Source organism: Spinacia oleracea, chromosome 1 (assembly GCF_020520425.1).
Source record: "Spinacia oleracea cultivar Varoflay chromosome 1, BTI_SOV_V1, whole genome shotgun sequence".
NCBI lineage: Eukaryota > Viridiplantae > Streptophyta > Magnoliopsida > Caryophyllales > Amaranthaceae > Spinacia > Spinacia oleracea.
This window is the reverse complement of record NC_079487.1, coordinates 117,710,923-117,730,106: the sequence shown is the minus strand read 5'-3', so window position 1 is coordinate 117,730,106 and position 19,184 is coordinate 117,710,923. Positions and strand designations below refer to the sequence as shown.

The following is a 19,184-nucleotide window of genomic DNA, read 5'->3' as shown; positions in this document are numbered from 1 at the left end:
TATCATTTAACATTGCAATTTGCAAACGTTTATGGATAATTTAGGGCTCGTTCGGTATCACTGTCAGTTTCCAGTTTTAAGTTTTTTTGTTTTCCAGTTTTAAGTTTTTTGTTATAAAAGTCATATGGTTTAGATTGAATCATGAACTTAAAAATAATCATACTTAGTAATCATGTTGATTTTGTAAACCAACAATAAAAACTGAAAATTACTTTTTGTGATTTTCATATTTTGCCTTTTAATTTTGTAGAAAAACGAAAAACTGAAAACAAAAACGATACCGAATGGGGCCTTAGATGTTGTTCAAGTTGAGAAGCTCAATTTTTTTCATACTCCTCCGGATGAGATCGGATATCATAATCGTTACTACACCTTAGTTTACTTTTGTCGAGGTTAGCCTATCATTTCCAGACCCCCCCAACCCAACCCAACCCAACCCAACCCAAAAAAAGCTCTGCTAAAACCCCAAACGCTACAAAATACCAAAAGGGAACCAAAAACCCTAACCCCTCTCAAAAACTCCCTCCATTTCCCCAAATCGAAAGCTCAACTTCAGTGAACAATGGCGGAACTTCCTTCAACAACCACAGAACTTCCTTCAACAACCACAGAAGCTCCTTCAACAATGGTTGAAAATCCACCTTCCTCAAATGCTCCAGTTGCAGAGCAACAAACCCTAGGAAAGAGAAAACAATCCGAACTAGAAGAACCGGTGCCACAACAGAGCTCACTTGAAGAACAACAAAAGCAACAAAATCAGAAAGAATCTCAGGAAAGCTCAGAAAAACCGGGATCAAAACGTCGAAGTTCAACTCGCACTTGCGTACACGAAGTAGCGGTGCCAAAGGATTTCATCTCAGACAAAGATTCTTCAATCCATGGAACTTTGGCGAATCCTAGCTTCAATGGTTCAGAGGCGAAAAAGTATGCTTTTACTCTCGACCCCTTCCAACAGGTCTCAATTGCCTGCTTAGAGCGGAACGAATCAGTCCTAGTGTCTGCCCACACTTCCGCCGGTAAGACCGCCGTTGCTGAATACGCAATTGCCATGTCATTTCGCGATAAGCAGCGAGTAATATACACTTCCCCTCTAAAGGCGTTGAGCAATCAGAAGTACAGGGAGTTGAGCCAGGAGTTCACTGATGTTGGTCTTATGACTGGTGATGTTACTATATCTCCTAATGCTAGTTGTTTGGTGATGACCACAGAGATTCTCCGTGGAATGTTGTATCGAGGGTCGGAGGTATTGAAGGAGGTTGCTTGGGTTATTTTTGACGAGATTCATTATATGAAGGATAGAGAGAGAGGGGTTGTTTGGGAGGAGAGTATTGTTTTCTTGCCTACTGCGATTAAGATGGTGTTCTTATCAGCTACTATGTCGAATGCCACTGAGTTTGCTGAGTGGATTTGTAATATTCATAAGCAGCCTTGCCATGTTGTATATACCGATTTCCGGCCTACGCCTTTGCAGCATTATGTATTTCCGGTTGGTGGGTCAGGGTTGTACTTGGTGGTGGATGAGAATGAGCAGTTTAGGGAGGACAACTTTTTGAAGCTTCAGGATACATTTGTGAAGCCTGGGCATGGGATGAAGGCTGCTGCTGACAAGGCTAGTGGGAGGATTGCCAAAGCTGGTTCGGGGCCTAAAGGGGGTTCAGATATCTACAAGATTGTCAAGGTACATTTTGTTAAATTGCTGTTTTTGTTGCATTTCAAGTAATTATTGCGTTGTATTATTTGTGGAACACGAGAACTGATTTCAACGAAGACGACTATGTTGTTGCCTTCATTGGTATGTTGTTCATATACTTATATTTATTTGTTTGATGATATTGAATGGAGTTTACTAATGTTAAGTAATTAGCGACTGGTAAGTTTAGTTAATAGGGAAAATTTTGGGGAAGTTGTAGGTGATTGATTTAATAGGGAGAAGAGTTTAGGGCCGGTTTGGTTGGGGGGGGAGGGTTGAAGTTGATAAATGAGAAGCTGTCAATAGCTAATCAATCCACTTAAGTACGTTTTGATTTACTGTGAGTTTGTGCATACACGCCTCCCGATTCCCGAATTTAATCCTCAATTTGATCTTGGCAACGATGAAGTATTCTTTGATTCCCGCGTTAACAAGTTTGTCCACTTTGGCTGGTTATGACTCATGTGAGAATCGTTAAATGTTTGTTTCTTAAATGGAGATAACAGTCGGATGTCTGCTTTTCCCAGATTGTGGTTTAGAGACTTTAGCAGGTTTAATTGGAAGAAGGCTTATTTTTGTTTGGAAGGTTACAGTATGGTTGTTGAGTCTTGGTGTTCAATAATCCTCTTAAGATTCCAGAGGATGCGGTGAGAAGTTTATATGATCTTAGAACATTGGGAGGATTAAGGACTTATGAGAGGTCACCTTGTAAGTTGAAACATTGAGTAAACCCAAGAGTGAAGTTTGGGTTTTGGTTGCTTTTCGCTCTCTGTTAGAATTCAACTTTCTTTGGACTAAGTGTCTAAAATCACTAAACTCTGATGCAAAGTAATCATTGGTGGCTCTACTTCCTATTGTCAGGCTCGTTGCCTTTTCTTCCAATGTTTATGTGTAAGGTAGGGAATGGTATTGGTGACATCTTTAGGCCAAGGAAAACTTGTGTGTCCTAACTCCTCAGTGTGACATTGTATAATCGACCTTTTTTGTATTTGTACTTAGGTTAAAGCCAGTTTTGATTGACCATGTTTTCGTTGGGTTTTACTTCAGATTTGAAGTTATTCTTCTTCCAAATTTCCGATTGTTGAAGGAATAACTTAAAGCAATGGTTCCTCCCCTTCTCTAGTACTTTTTGTAATCCATGGAAGCAATTCATTTTCACCTCCCTTCCCTTCCCTTCCCTTCCCTTATCCCCCCCCCCCCCCCCCCCCCCCCCCCCGGTTCCCTTATTGGTTGCTGTATGTGTTAACGGTAAGGTAGAATTATGTAGACAAGAGTTGGAAGCTCAAAGTTTAGCAGAAAGGAGTATTTGATGGAAGGGATCAATTACTCTGTGAAAAAAGATGTTGGGGTGCCAATTTAGCAGAAAGGAGTATTTGATGGAAGGGATCAATTACTCTGTGAGTGTTCTCAATTTGGGGGTCTATTGATGGATAACTTATGGATGGTATAAAGAAAAGTTTTTAGATTATGTAATTCTAATTGGCCTTTGAAGTAAAGTTGTATAGGAACTTAGGAAGTGAATGGTGGAGAAGGATTCACGTGAGTAACTCATGGGATACCATCATGGATTGTGTAGTCGTCTTTAAGGTTAGCTCTGTAAGTTGTTGGATTAGGACGGCCTCCATTCCTGTTGTTAAGTAAGCTAGCGTAAGTCCCATCAAAATACTCTACTATGCATACTCAATTCATTAGTGCCTGAATGGAATAGCCAATACATGAATAGCAATGAGAAGAAAAGTTCGTATAACAGTTGACATCCTAAATGAGAAGCTATTAATGCAGTTAAATTCATTGCATGATAACTCATTCCCGAGATTTAATTTTGGAGAAGGTTTTATGTTTGTTAGAGTCTTGGCAATATGCTACTTTCTCTCTAACTTGTACTTCCTCTGTTCTTTTTTAAATGACACACTTTCCTTTTTGGGAAGTTCTTTTTAGTTGACACACATATTGTTTGGGTAAGTTTTATACCTGAAAAATGTCAATTTTACCACTCTTATCTCTCCTCCCTTCTCATAACAAATTCCTCATACCCCTCTAATGTGAACAATGTTATCAGACTTGACTAAAAATTGAAGCATTACTGCCTAATGTTTGTCTTATTGGTTTACGTGCTTAATGTTTGTCTTATTTTTTTACGTGCTTTTCTATTGGAGAGTATGTAGCTGTTTTTCTCTTGCATTGTAAGATTGCAGCCTTTAGTGGAACTTCGTTTTAGGATTTTCAGATGTAGCGTGTCTACATGGTTTCTGTTTTGGAACTGTTTGTGTTTTTTGGGTGATTTTTCAGAACTTGTAGTCTCAGGCTGAATTTGAGGTTATGGGGTCATTAGGCTAAATTTCATAGCGAACGGAAGGTTAATACCAGGATATTTCGTAGTATGTCAACTTAATATGTTAGGTTTCAATGTTGTGAGATCTGTGTATAGACATATTATTGTTGGGTTTCTACTGTAAAAAGTTATTGAAAGACACCAAAGAATGAAAGAGGACTACTGCATACAAACAATTTTATCGTTGACTTTATAAATATACATCTTCTTGGTTTTAATGCTATTTATTAGGTTCTAATCAGTTGCATATTTATCGTTTTGCTGGTTGGCTGTAAGCCTATAGAGCAATGAAAGTAAGGGACATACATTATGCTACACATCCGTACGTTGCCATTCTGAATAGCAGAATCAATTGTTTTCCTGAATCACCAGGATAATTACTATGTGCTTACGGGCCTTACACTCTCCGTTAGATCTTTCCAGTTCATAATGACCGGAGGTAGGACTGTGTTCATCTAGACCTCCCCAGGCCCTCCCTATGGCAGGATTCATACACCTTATTCTTCTTCTGGCTGTTGTTCCTGTTTGTTTTCTTCTGAACTATTGACTCTGTAACATCTGTTTTCAATCCTTTCTGTGTCGCAGATGATCATGGAGCGCAAATTTCAGCCTGTCATTGTATTTAGTTTCAGTAGAAGAGAGTGTGAACAAAATGCAATGTCCATGTCAAAGCTTGACTTTAATACAGACGAAGAAAAAGATATCGTGGAGCAGGTTTTTAAAAACGCGATTCTCTGTTTGAATGAAGAGGACAGGGGCCTTCCTGCGATTGAGCTGATGTTACCCCTTCTTCAACGGGGCATTGCTGTACATCATTCTGGGCTTCTTCCGATTATTAAAGAATTGGTGGAGCTCCTTTTCCAAGAGGGGCTCGTGAAGGCCCTATTTGCCACTGAAACTGTAAGCTTTCTGTACTAGTATTCATTTGCTTTCTTTGATTGTTTAGAACAATGTCTTCTGTATATCACCACACAATGTACTCGATTAGTCGCCCATAGGTATGTCACATCTTTTCAAGATACTTAGCAGTAGCCTTTTCCTTGATTTTGCTGTTGGAAAGTGGGACACTGATTGGGATGGGAGAAAATTCTCCTTTCCTTGAATTGCTTTTGTCTGCTGCCATGAATCATCTTCAGTGTTTGTATATTATTGCTGCAACTCCTTAACACTTCTGCCTGGCTTGATTTTTGTAGTTTGCAATGGGCTTAAATATGCCAGCGAAAACAGTTGTTTTTACAGCAGTCAAGAAATTTGACGGTGATAGCCATCGTTATATTGGATCTGGTGAATATATTCAGGTGAGTGAAGATTTATCTGCGCGTTATATTGTGTTGCATTTGTTAAATGTCAGGTTTTGTGTCTTACCAAAAATTTCTCTTGGCTTTTCCGAAGATGAGTGGAAGAGCTGGTCGTCGTGGCAAGGATGATCGAGGCATTTGCATTATAATGGTCGATGAGCAGGTAATTCTTGTAAAATTTGAGCACTATCTGAAAAGCTAACCTCTTCTCCACATTTTATTATGTTATGTGATGATTATACCCCGTCTTTTTTTTTTTCTTTATGTACCCATTTTCCAAAAAGGGGTGTTTTTTTGGGTCTACCAGATGTACTGTATTCTGTTTTTGACCAACACATTTTACCATCATACCCCTTTTCCCCACAACAATTACACCTTTTCACTATCTCTCTCCTACTATATCCACCTTTTTCTTACGCCCACACACTATTTTACTACCTCTCTCTTAATTTATCCACCTTTCCTTACACCCACTCACTTCTCCTAGAAACTAAGAGTCTACGGTTAATGGGTACATCATAAAAAGACGGAGGAAGTATATTGTTTTACACTTTCTATATATTTGTTTTTAAGTTGTTCTCTGTAGTGAATTTATCATTTATACCTTTTTTTCCCCCTATGAATTGACATTTCTGGATTAGAAGAAAAAAGAGAGATGAATTTGATGGATAATACAGGAAAGCTGAATTTTGGACTGATAATGCAAGCTTTGAAGAGGCTTCCTCTCTTCTAAAATGTGAAAAAGAGCTAAAATAAACTCACAGTAGTGGAGTATTCTTCATGCTTTCTCTCTTTTTCTGTCCTATTTACAGAGCTTACGCTTTAACTAACGAAGTATATTCTTCTTCAACCTTAGTATTACATTTACTTTTATACAAGGGCTTTCTGTTCAATTATTCAATGCATTGTTCTTTCTTTACTTTTTTCAGATGGAAATGAATTCTCTGAGGGATATGGTGCTGGGCAAGCCAGCTCCTCTTGTCAGCACTTTTAGATTGAGCTACTACTCAATTTTGAATCTAATGTGCCGAGCTGAAGGCCAATTTACTGCTGAACATGTTATTAGAAATTCATTTCACCAGTTTCAGCATGAGAAGGTTTGCCTTCTCTCTAATTTTTGTGTACTCAATCTTCTGATAAGATGTATTACCTATCTTTTTGTTCCTTTTACAGGCTTTGCCTGAAATTGAGAAAAGGATTGAGAAGCTTGAGCAAGAAGCTGCCACACTTGATGCTTCTGGAGAGGTACTCTTTCTTTTTGGAATTTTTTTTTGCTTTTCAGTATAAGGAATATATTTCTCCTAAGACAGTCTTGTATGTAGTCTGAAGTTGCAGAATACCACAAGCTAAGGCTTGATTTAGTGCTACTTGAGAAGAAGATGATGTCAGAGATTACGAGGCCTGAAAGAATTCTTTACTATCTTCTTCCTGGGAGGCTGGTAATCATCTATAATTTAATGTGCTTGTCGTTGTTACTCTGCACAAACTTTTATGTTGCTGTCCTAGTTATGACATTACCCTATTCTTTTATACAGATCAATTAAACAAGTAGATTTTATTATACTTGTCTTCTTTACTTATTTGTCTGAAATCAGATCAAGATACGTGAAGGAGGAACTGACTGGGGTTGGGGAGTCGTGGTTAATGTGGTGAAAAAGGCCCCTGCTGCATCTGGAGCTGTGCAGCGTGGTGGAGGCTACATAGTTGATACTCTGCTTCATTGCTCCCCTAGTACAAGTGATAGTGGTTCAAGGCCTAAACCATGCCCCCCTCGTCCTGGTGAGAAGGGTGAAATGCATGTGGTGAGTTAACTTATATGCTAGCAACCATACAGTTCATAGTATCCATATTCACTTGTATATACCTGGAAGAATCAATCAATTTGTTATATAGGTTGTTAATTGTGTTGTATATTCTGTAGGTTCCTGTGCAGCTGCCCTTAATTGCTGCTCTGAGTAAGCTTCGGCTTTCTATCCCTCCTGACCTTCGGCCTGTGGAGGCAAGACAGAGCATACTTCTAGCTGTACAGGAATTGGAAAAACGTTTTCCTCAAGGCCTCCCAAAACTTAATCCCGTGAAGGTGGGCTTGACTGCTTATAAAGTTTATAAAATTCTCCCCTTTGGTGATGCATTGTTTTGGCTAGTGGAGGATGTACCAATGGGGCATCATTTTTTCCCCCTCCTATTAATGGAGAGAAAATTATTGTTTCTGTTTTGATCTTGTTGCTTTTTAAATACAACGATTGCAGAATTGGTTACCTTATGGGTTGCCAGACGTTTATTTTTCTCCTATTTCCTGACTGACTCAACTCCTTTGTCGTCAGACAAGAAACAGCCAATATAGAATTTCTCATACACTCATTATTGCATTCTGTTACTACAATAGTAGTAACTTATCTTAACTTGCTGCTGCTGAAGATGCATTTACATCTCCCCTGTAATATTTTTGGCACTGTTTACGAAGTGAATGGACTGTTTGTGTCTGGATGTAGTATGTGTTAAATCATTTCAGCTTACTACTTTATTATATTGCTCACTGTTCACTGTTTTGTTTTGGGAATGGGAGGCCTTTAGTGCTCATTTTGGTAAATAGATGAAAGGCTTTTCAGCATCATTATTAGAATGTTATCGTCACTCATGGTGATGTTCACGTTGCAGGATATGGGTATTGAAGATAAGGAGATTGTTGAGTTGGTCAGTCAAATTGAGGAACTTGAGCAGAAATTATTCTCGCATCCAATGCACAAGGTTTTCCCTATAGGCGTATTGTTTTTTGATGCTATACTCTTTGGATAGTACTCCACATTTGCTAACCTCATTCTCTTCCTCGATCTATCTTCTGAATGCGTTGCAGTCTCAAGATTTCCACCAGGTGAAATGTTTCCAACAAAAAGCTGAGGTTAATTATGAAATTCAACAGTTAAAGACGAAGATGCGTGAGTCTCAGGTATTGTATTATGGTTTTGCAAATATTGGTCATTGTTTACAATCAATAACTTAGTTTTTGAAGTTTAGCTGTGGTTAATAGAGATTTATTAAAAAATCCCCTTTGTTATTAAATGCTTATGCAACAAGCCTAAGTTATCGCTACTCAGAGTTTTGTACCCTAGTCCCTACTAAAGGGGGAATTTACCAGTGTTTTTGTTTCTTTTCCGGTTTTTTATAAGAGAACAAAAACCATTCAACACAAAAAAAGACACAGTAAATTCCTCCTTTACTTTGTATCAAGGCATAAGTCCACTAAATATCAAGGCAAAGGAAAGCAAGTATTATAATCTTGCAGAATTCATAAAAAAGGAAACGTTAGAGATGATCGTGATCCCCAAAAGGCTATTTAACTACCCACTTCCACTAAGTAACCAAAGTGGACTCCCAACCATGGAAATTCCAGTTATTCCTATCCAACCAGAGCACCCCAAAAATTGCAAAACAAAAAAACAAAAAAAACTGGTATCTGCCATAAATCTTACGCCTACCAAACTTCGTCTACTGAATCCATAATAGACTATGAATTAGGCTGTCTAATGTACTCCAACCAACTCAAATTATCAATACCATAGAAATGTGGCTGATATACATCAGAATGATCAGATTGTTTTTGGAAAAAAAAAATCTTATGTTCATCACTTCGTTCTTTTGAGGATTGTATTCATTTCTTTTAGTAATTTTTAAGGGTGGTGCTTTGTCCAACAATCAAACAGAAAAGGAAGGTCCTATATTCCTGTTGTCATAGATGCATGTATAACTTAAATACTCTGGTTGTTTGCATCAACTAATTTGTAGTCCTTATTTTTTTGTTCTTCTATTATCAAAAAGGGAGTATGAGTGATTAACTTGAGCTGAGTGTGTGTGTTTTCTTGACTTTTCACAGCTTCAAAAGTTTCGGGATGAGCTTAAAAACCGGTCACGTGTCTTGAAGAAGCTTGGTCACATAGATGGTGATGGTGTAGTCCAGTTGAAAGGACGAGCTGCCTCATTGATTGACACTGGCGATGAACTTCTAGTTACTGAATTAATGTTTAATGGTAAGTGCTTTGTAGTTTCTCCAATCTTGGAGACTTTCCGAATTAGCAAAATTTTAGATTGGAGCGACAACTTATCCATGTGTAGAAGTGGTTGCCTTGGTGGATTAAGTGGGTGTTTGCACTACCACACAATGTTATATTTTTCTGCATATATTGGTGAAACAATATGGTCAAAGTTGATGAACTCTGACTTTGAAAAGACAAATGGGTATTTCGAGAGGAAGGAGTAACCCCTTTTAAATAAGCTCTCTTTGAGAAGATGCTTCTATGGGCCTTTGGCTGGGTGAGATCTAGTCTGCACTCTGCAGACACAAAAGGTAGGGACCTCCACTTTTGGGAATTTGGTGTCAAAAGGATTTTCTTGGAAAATATGGGTTGCATCATTTCCTTCTGAGTAGGGGTATTGAGCTATCAAGAGTAGATATGGATTTTCGCATAATGGTCGTAATGAACTTGGAGGGGTTTCAGACATCCTCTTCAATTGCATGGAAATTAGTTGCCCATGTATCTTCATTTGTATTTGTTGTTGGTATAGAACCACAGTGTGTCATATTATCAGTTTGGGGGAGCACCTTCATTTGTACCTAAATTTTTGCTACCTCACTAAATAAGGTTTCTGAGTTCTGGAGCTCAAAGTTAGAGTTTTCTTTTTATATTTTCTGTTGATTAGAAATTTTTGAAGATTGGTTTTTAGGGGGTTTGAACTTTGAAGTCTTTTATTCTGATTGAAAGGACAACAGGGTGTTGGTGCCGTGGTGGTGGTTTTCTTTACAGTTGTACGCCTTTATATAGTCAATTTTACAGAACTTTCCACACATTTCTCCTTTCCTGTAGCACCTTTAGTTCAGAAATCTAAGATCACTAAGAAGGTAAAGACCTTGTGTATATACCATGCTTAAGAGAGGCCCAATCACCCAAAAATCAGTGACAATATGCTAATTAGCTACTGCCTGTAGGGAAGGTTATCACTTTTTCTGCTCTGATGTGTTTTTGGGTACTTTGAATAGACTCTTCTGGGTCATGTCCTCTTGGGTTGTTGCACCTGCAGGTCATTGATGTAAGGTTTGGGGGGAGAGGGGTAGGAAGTTGCTTTGGAGGTCGACATGTGTAAGCTTTGTCTGAGTTTTGGGTTACAGAGCTTAACTGAAATGGTAGATAGTCTGAAATAGGATCATTGGGTTTGAGTAGTTATGAGAGTACCCTAGCTCACTTTCTTTTGGTGCTACACTATCCTATGGGACTTACCCAAAGTGGTCCTTAATGATGTAAAATGTAATCAACATGAACTCAGTTAGAAAAGATAGAATTTCTCTCCTTCCAGATGCTATATCTTTCCACGGACTTTTGACGAAGGACACCTTGTTTATTTTCTGTGTTATGCTAGTCTCTCACCCTCTCTACTTGTCCCTCAAACTGTATCTGGAACTATGTCACCCAGACATGGTATATTTGCTGGAAATCTGGTGTCAATATCGGACCCGACACAGATCCAGGTACAGCATGTAGGCAGTGCACCTCTGTTTGCACTGGGATACGACCGCCTATCCTAACCAAGAAATCAGAGAGAAAGGAGGGAGATCTTCAACACATTAAACACAGTAAAATTGAAGGTTCTCAGATCTAGAATTCTGGGGAGAGTTCCCAGATCTTTCAATTGAACATGACATACTCCATATGAAGCAAGTAGACATCCTTAATTATTCTCCCTCCTTCCTTTATGCGGTTGCCAATTTTTCTTCCCTCTCTCCTCTCCTTATGTACCGTGACAATTAATTATTTTTGCTTTGATTCTCTCCTCTCTATGTGTTGGCTACATGTGACTAATGGGTTTGAGGTGTCACTATTCTTTTAAGCTTCGTATTGGCCTAAAATAAATTTAACTCTTATTTGTGGGTTTACTAGTAGCCGCACTACACAACACTATATAATACTTCCTCCGTTCTTGTTTACCTGACACAATTGGGTTTTTGACACTATTCACACAAGCTCCGTTGACTTTTTGTGATTTATACATAAGAAAAAACAGAGTTGTCTGAGGTAATAGTTTTTAAATATCAATTTTTTATAATTTTTTCTTATCCATACTGGAAGATATTAATGTTTAAAATCGTGCATTGGAAACGTGCCTAAATAATTGTGTCATATAAAAAAGGAGAGGGGAAGTATATATTTACAAAGTTGCTATATCCTCGGTCAAATTGATATGGTTTTCCCATATCCGGTACTTTTATCAGAGTCCTGCTAACATAGAGATGTGCCCGTATCCAATACTTGTACCAAGGCCTTGGTAATGTAGATCTGGACCTTTCAACCCTTTCTTGTGATAGTTTCTGTCCACTTGGTCCTGCATGGTTATACTTGACTTTTGTCTTAATGGAAATATTCTTTAAAAGAAACTAAGTTGAGGATATTGTTTTAATAGGGAAGATGCTAGCAGTGATGTTAGGCAGACTATCTCACTATCTGATAGAATATAGGGATTTTGATGAGGTCTATAATGCTGTGTCCTAAAATTGTTATACGGGGAACCGGGATTTTAATGTTTTCTGTGAACTTAGAGATTGTAGGTCAGAAGATTTCTCTTGTTAGTTTGTGCTTTTACATTGGCTAGTTGATCATTGGATGGGAAATAAGTTGTAGTTACAGTGTCTTCAACTGATTTGTGCTTAGGTTCGAGCACACGATCTTGTTCTGAGTTCTGACAGTGTCTTCTTTGTAGTTTAATCTATGGATGTGGTTTATAGCTGTAGGCCTGTAGCTACACCTACATGCACACTATGTGTGCCCAAATTAATATTAATGTACACCTTCTGCACGTGTAAATGCCAGATGGGTTTGAATGTGAGCATGTCTTTCTGTTGCACCCAGAGCAGGATAATGCCCATTAACAAGCTTCACACATTCAGGGGTTGGAAAACTATTTTGATTTCTTACTAAGAAATAGCTTGCTTTGCAATTGTTACCGATCAGTTAAACTTTTATTTTTAGGCTTTCGTATCTCTTTGAATTTGAATTCAGTATTGCATAACTAAGAGTCAAAGACCCGTTGATCTCACCCTGATTGGCTTCTGAATACTTCCTCCCTGCTGTTTTCCTTTGAAATTCTTATGTGTAATTGTGAAGAAAAAGTATCTGATTTTGTTGGCTTACATTATGCAGGTACATTTAATGATCTGGATCACCATCAAGTTGCCTCTCTTGCAAGTTGTTTTGTCCCATGTGATAAATCAAACGAGCAGATTCAGCTGCGAGCAGAACTTGCAAAGCCCTTACAACAACTCCAAGACAGTGCAAGAAGAATAGCCGAGGTTCTCTTTCTCTCTCCCCTTTTCTTTAGACCATTTTGTCCTTAATTCTAGCAGCTGGAATCGACAATTGTTATATTGCAGATACAACGTGAATGCCGCCTGGACGTAAATGTGGAAGAATATGTTGAGTCAACTGCGAGACCATACTTGATGGATGTGATATACTGTTGGTCAAAGGTTCAGTTCTTTCACAGCCTATTTCGTGCTGGCCTTTTTATGATGTTATTCATTTCTTTACTTTAAATATCATAATCTTTTGATCACCGTTACCGTTGGATTGACCCTTGGTAAAGATAGTTGAGTTTTTTGTTGAACCAATGACCCAACTAAGGGGGTCTTTTCCAGTTATCCTATCTGCTGCTGCTTTTGAAGTGTGTATCTGCTGGATTATTTGAGCTTTATCGTGTCTCAATTTTGCTGTCCTTTGATTTACTTTTTCTGGTTTCTGTTATTTGATCAGGGAGCCAATTTTTCTGAGGTTATACAAATGACTGATATATTTGAAGGAAGTATCATAAGACTGGCGAGAAGGCTAGATGAGTTCTTAAATCAGGTGAGTGAAAACATGAGGATTCTCTTTCTTTCATGTACAATTGACCAGTAGTAAATAACTAAAAGTCATGTAGGATATGGTTGTTGAATTTGATCCTGGAAAAGGGTTTATTGAGTAGGCCTTGCTTCATATAGTGTAAAAACGGAAGCTCCAATCATCAAAAGAGTTTGAGAGAGCCCAAATTCCAAATTAGCAAACTAACTAAAAGTGAAGTTCAGACCTCCGATTGATGGTAATGGGAAGGAGATTAAGTTAATAGATATCTTAGACAATTGGAGACTATTAAGAGAGACTGAGATTGTCTCCATGTGTCTGACTTAGCAAGATTGTCTCCAATTTTCTCTGTAGTTATATTACTACTCAGTTTTGTGCTGGTTCAAAAATAGTTCTTGTAAAGTAACTATAGTATAGGGAGGACTTAAATGTTTTTTCTTTGACTACTGCTTCTGTTTTTGTGTCATGTCGTTGATATCCGATGTGCTTTGCTTTTTCTAGTTGAAAGCTGCTGCTAGTGCAGTGGGAGAGGCCAATCTGGAAAACAAGTTTGGAGAAGCAAGTACCAGCCTCCGTCGAGGTATTATGTTTGCTAATTCTCTGTACTTGTAGCTGCAGTATTTGAATCATCTGTTATTTTTTCCTGATATTCAAATTGTAGTCAGTTGTATAAATGTAAGGGTTTTCTTTCTATAGAAAAAAACAATTAAAGCTCATCTCTTAACAAAGAGTTGTACACTCCATATACGTATCAATTGAAATCCCTCAGTTTTGGCCAAGCGGAGATTGTAAATGTTGCTGTTTGATATTCTTAACTGACTGGATGCACGCACATCCTTTTATTTGTCAGAGGACAGTTTTTAACTATGCTAATTAGCCAGTATTGTTTTAGAGTTAGCACCCTCTTGCCACACTGGTAACCATTATTATATCAATGGCAAGTTGGCAACATATCGCCATTCCGGTATAAAAGTTGACAAATGGTGATATTTAGGTGTTTTGCTTGCTTACCCTTCCCTTACCTCTCCCCACTACTGAGCAGATGCTCCTGCAACACTAATTGTGTATATGTATATATGTTTTTCATATTCTGTAATAGGCTAGTATTTCCATACCAATCTGACTAAACGACTCACTAAAATATGTCAAATTCTCTGTTCGTGCTGGGTTTTTTTACGTCGGTTTAAATGTAGATATGATATGGATTTGTGACTTTGTGGTGTGTATGGTCAAATTCAGCCAACTTTTTGTTGCTTTTTTGTACTTCTTTTTTATACACCTTCAAAACCCAAATTCTTATACGAGACTGTCCTCACCATCAACTAATGGTGAGACAAGTTTACACTTGCGAATTTAGGTATGTTATTTCTATAGTTTAGACATGTTACTTTTTTTTTATAATTTTAGAGGAGGTATTTTTTTTTAGTTTAGGTATGTTACTTCTATAGTTTATACATGTTACTTTTTTTTATACGGAGTAGTTTTTAGGGGAGATACGTTCTTAATTTAGGTATGTTACTTCTATAGTTTGGACATGTTACTTTTTTTTTTATAATTTTAGAGGAAGTATTTTTTTTAGTTTAGGTATGTTACTTCTATAGTTTATACATGTTACTTTTTTTTATACGGAGTAGTTTTAGGGGAGATACCTTCTTAGTTTAGGTAGGTATGTTACTTCTATAGTTTAGACATGTTACTTTTTTTTAATAATTTTAGAGGAGGTATTTTTTTTTAGTTTAGGTATGTTACTTCTATAGTTTAGACATGTTACTTTTTTTTAATACGGAGTAGTTTTAGAGGATGTACCTTTTTAGTTTAGGTATGTTACTTCTATAGTTTAGACATGTTGCTTTTTTTTATACGGATTAGTTTTAGGGGAGGTACCTTTTTAGTTTATGTATTACTTCTATAGTTTAGACATGTTACTTTTTTTTATAATTTTAGATGAGGTACTTTTTTAGTTTAGGTATGTTACTTCTATAGTTTAGACATGTTACTTTTTTTTTTATACGGAATAGTTTTAGGGGAGGTACATTTTTAGTTTAGGTATGTTACTTCTATAGTTTAGACATGTTACTTTTTTTTATATAATTTTAAAGGAGGTACTTTTTTAGTTTAGGTATATTACTTTTATAGTTTAGATCTGTTATTTTTTTTTAATATAGTTTTAGGGGAGGCACACTATTGATTTCGCGCTCATCACACCATCAAGTTGATGGTGTGACTGGTCTCACAGGAGACGCGCTGCTTTCAAAATCATTTTGTTATCTAACTTCTCAATTTTTGATAGAAGTATTAGTCTTGAGATAACGTCATAAAAAGATAAAACAACCCTTTTCCGGGTTGCACTACAAAATAAAAACATGAAGCAGCCAGAATTGCGTAAAAGTTTAAAGCAGACTCTCGTGGGTGACTGTTGACTACTCCTTGTTTCGTGTTTTCGTCATTGCTCAACTCTGTTGGCCTTGATTGCTTTACTTCATATAGTACTGCGACAAGTACAAAGGGATCAAAATTCTCCGAAGTTACGGGTCATGAACACTTTTTTGTTGTTGTTACTTCACTACTTCACTGCTATAATTTGTTGGAAAATTTGTAAATATTAATCCAACCTTTGCCCGGTTTTCTTTAATTAAGCCAACCTATGCAATATTTTTGAATAATCCAACTTTTATGACCCAACTACTATTATTAAGCCTGGGTGACCGGTTACCTGTTACAAAGTCAACATTAAAAACGTTGACAACCTAAAGTTGATTTCCCTCCTAAAATTTTGGACACGTCACATCACGTTCCACCTAAACAGGATTTTCTAATTTTTTTTTTTCAAAAAACCCTTAACCCTTCTCTCCTCTTAACCCTTAACCCGGATCCAACAGTTGATTGGTTTAACCCAGTCATAGCAATTGCTGATTATTTTTGACGAATTTCGAATGGAGAGGTATGAGGGATCAACAATGGTGGAGAAGAGGTAGAAAAGAAATGATGAACAGAGGAGAGAGGAACGAAAATTGCAGAGATGAAGCAATTAAATCGCAGAGGAGAGATGAACGAACATTAGAATAACAATTAAGAAAAAGAAGGGGGAAAAAATTTAAATTGTAAGGGTCATATTGCCACGTAAGGGTGAATACCGGTTACAACAGGTTATTAACTTGCTAGGCTTAATAATAGTAGTTGGGTCATAAAGGTTGGATTATTTAGAAATATTGCATAGGTAGGCTTAATCAAAGAAAAAACCGGGCAAAGATTAGATTAATAATACAAATTTTCCTAATTTGTTCATGTCAAGGTTTAGTTAACTGTATATTTAACTTCACATAAAGAAACATCAACACATTGACATACATAAAAGTATAGTTGGCTGAAACGAACTTTAAACATGAAGCAAACTCTAAATAACAACATAATGAAGTTACATAAGATCTCAACCCTAGGACAATTTAACAAATATTGGATGATAAAACTTGGTTTTTCGCCCGGCGTACGATTAATTACTTGAAGCTCCATGTATAGGGGAGAAGAGGACAGTTGAATGAGTGGCAATGTGCAAACTGAACTGCCCTCCTTTCTCACTCACATCAATCTTTTCTTCCCCTAGAGGAGGTTTCATCTCAAAATTAGTCACTAATTTAGCAACAATAAGCCCTAAAATTGGCAAAGCCAATATAATTCCAGGGCAACTCCTCCTTCCAACACCGAATGGCAAGAACCTATAATCCACCTTTCCACCACCCACGGTTGCATCCGTTGCCCCTTCCTCCTCGAGGAACCTCTCGGGCCGGAATTCTTGTGGGTCCTTCCACCACTCGGGGTTGTTAGCCAACAACCACGCGTTAACCACCACCTTCGACTCTCTAGGTATAGTATACCCACCAAGCTTAGCTTCTTCAAGGTTCATATGAGGTACTAGTAGAGGTATAGGGGTGTGTAACCTTAAGGTTTCCTTGACGGTTGCTTGTAAGTAGGGTAATTGTTCAAGGTTTGCTTCTGTGACTGGCTTTCCTTTTAGTACGGTGGCGATTTCTTGCCGGATTTTTTGTTGGATTTTCGGATGGTTTACTAGCTCCGCTATTGCCCACTCCATTGACCATAACGTCGTTTCTATGGCTGCTACATTAATGTTCTCGACAATGTAGAGAACATTCTCCTCACTTATTTCTCCTTTGTTTTGTGAATCAATTATGTAGTCAATGGCACAATTTATCTTGTGTTTTTCTCCATTTGCAGCCATTATTTTCCTGTAAAAAAAAGAAGATTGAATTGTGTCATTTTGACTCTAAGAAGAAATGTATACTTTTCTAACATGTTTTTGTCAATAATAATATTCTTCATTCTAGCTTGAATATTCATATAGTCATAATATCAATTTTTAACATGTTGTTGACTTATTATTAGTAATAGACTTGTTATCACTCCTTCATCCGAAATTGATAATGATGAACCAGTAGCGTGACAACTAAATTTAGACAGAAATCGTTGTTTGATATTTCATTTATAGCAAAACAACTTGTGTCGTTGTTTTCTCATCTGTTAGAAATTTTGAAAAGATTTTGAAGTTTATCTGATTGATAAATAAGTAACATGTACTATGATATTACCTTCGTTTCTCGACGTAGTGGTTATTGAAGAAGGCCAGCCTTCTCTGCTGCAAGTCTCTGCACTTGCTCAAATACCTCCTCAAAAATGGTCTAAGCAAAGGTATAAAATCTCCATAATTATACTCAAAACTTTGAGCTAATCTACTCCTTTCAGAGTTAAACTTGGTCGCCTCTGAAAACATGGGATCTTCCATAGACTCGAAACCTTCATCAAACATCATCCTATACATTATATTGTAAAGCATTAGTTGCAGCCTCTTCCTAATCACAAACCCTACACTTTTCGCTTTGATGCCAACTATGTTATCATCCTCCTTTAAATCACTAACAACCTTGTCCATTTCTTCCTCCCACATAAGGCTATAAGTATTCACCACCTTGTTGGTGAAGAATGGCAATGTCATTATACGCCGCATCTTCCTCCAGTGATCACCATAGACGGTGAAAACCATGTCTTGGCCTCCTCCTGTGAAGATGTCGAAGACAACATTCCTAGGTCGGGATCCAAACTCCACCCCTTGTGCGTGGAGGACCTCGCAAGCAAGCTTAGGGTTCGAGACCACAACTAGGTTTCGAACCCCAAGCTTGAGGAGGAACACAGAGCCATAGGTCTTGGAGAGGGCGGCCAAACGGCGGTGGTTAAGGTCGTTCCCTACTTGGAGCCAATTACCAAAGATGGGGAGAGAAAACGGACCAGGAGGGATATTTCCGAATTTTTGTGCATGAGTAGAGAATAAGGAATAGACCAAGTATAATATGATGGGGATAAATATTGTGAGGTAAAGGGTGAATTTTGTGTTTGTCAATGTGGATGTTAGTACAATAATGGAAAGGGCAAGAAGGGTGAGGTTTCTAACAAAGTTAGTTTTGGACATATTTTTTGAGTTTGTTTCCATTTTTATGCACATGAGGATGTTAGTACACTAACTTGTGTTTGATATAGTTGCAACTAAGAGTTTTGTGTATATTATATATAGAGTGTGCGAGGTTGGTAAAAGGAAAGTGTAGAAAATTGGTGATGCAATTGTTTATGAGGTGAATCCAAGGGGCTATGTGTTGGTGGTTTTATGATGTAAATCTAGGTAGGAAAATAGGAGAAAAGTATTGTCTATGAACTAAAAACTTATTAGTAAGTTGGTAGGTAAGTGCATTTGCACACAAAAAAAAGAAAAAAAGAAAAAAAAAGTAGGTAGGTTAGTGGGATGATTTGGTTTGTTTCTAAAACAAATTGTCTTCTTGATTTCAAAAGTATTTATCTTTCCTAGCCAAGTCAAATTTCTGTTCTTAATAACACTATGGTCAAGAAAAAACAAAGTGACACTTTGTTATTGTTATTTACTCCGTATCAAATTAAGATTTTAAGTTTTTTTATTTAACTTTATT

General features: G+C 37.4%; 2 protein-coding genes across 2 annotated transcripts; one reads left to right on the top strand and one right to left on the bottom strand.

The window, feature by feature from the left end:
• Positions 1-464: 464 nt before the first annotated feature.
• On the top strand, positions 465-14,049 carry LOC110783960 (DExH-box ATP-dependent RNA helicase DExH10). Its single transcript, XM_021988365.2, has 16 exons — positions 465-1,678; positions 4,608-4,922; positions 5,216-5,320; positions 5,415-5,483; positions 6,250-6,417; positions 6,494-6,565; positions 6,643-6,759; positions 6,916-7,122; positions 7,242-7,400; positions 7,979-8,068; positions 8,175-8,267; positions 9,192-9,345; positions 12,505-12,653; positions 12,735-12,830; positions 13,114-13,206; positions 13,702-14,049. Exons 1-16 carry the CDS (start codon positions 563-565, stop codon positions 13,810-13,812), a joined length of 3,114 nt encoding a protein of 1,037 aa, XP_021844057.1. The 5' UTR covers positions 465-562; the 3' UTR covers positions 13,813-14,049.
• Positions 14,050-16,495: 2,446 nt separating this feature from the next.
• LOC110783961 (cytochrome P450 CYP73A100-like) lies at positions 16,496-18,871 on the bottom strand. Its single transcript, XM_021988367.2, has 2 exons — positions 17,802-18,871; positions 16,496-17,441 (listed from the first exon to the last, which is right to left on the bottom strand). The coding sequence occupies exons 1-2, from the start codon at positions 18,707-18,709 to the stop codon at positions 16,691-16,693; spliced, it is 1,659 nt and encodes a 552-aa protein (XP_021844059.2). The 5' UTR covers positions 18,710-18,871; the 3' UTR covers positions 16,496-16,690.
• Between the last annotated feature and the right edge of the window lie 313 nt (positions 18,872-19,184).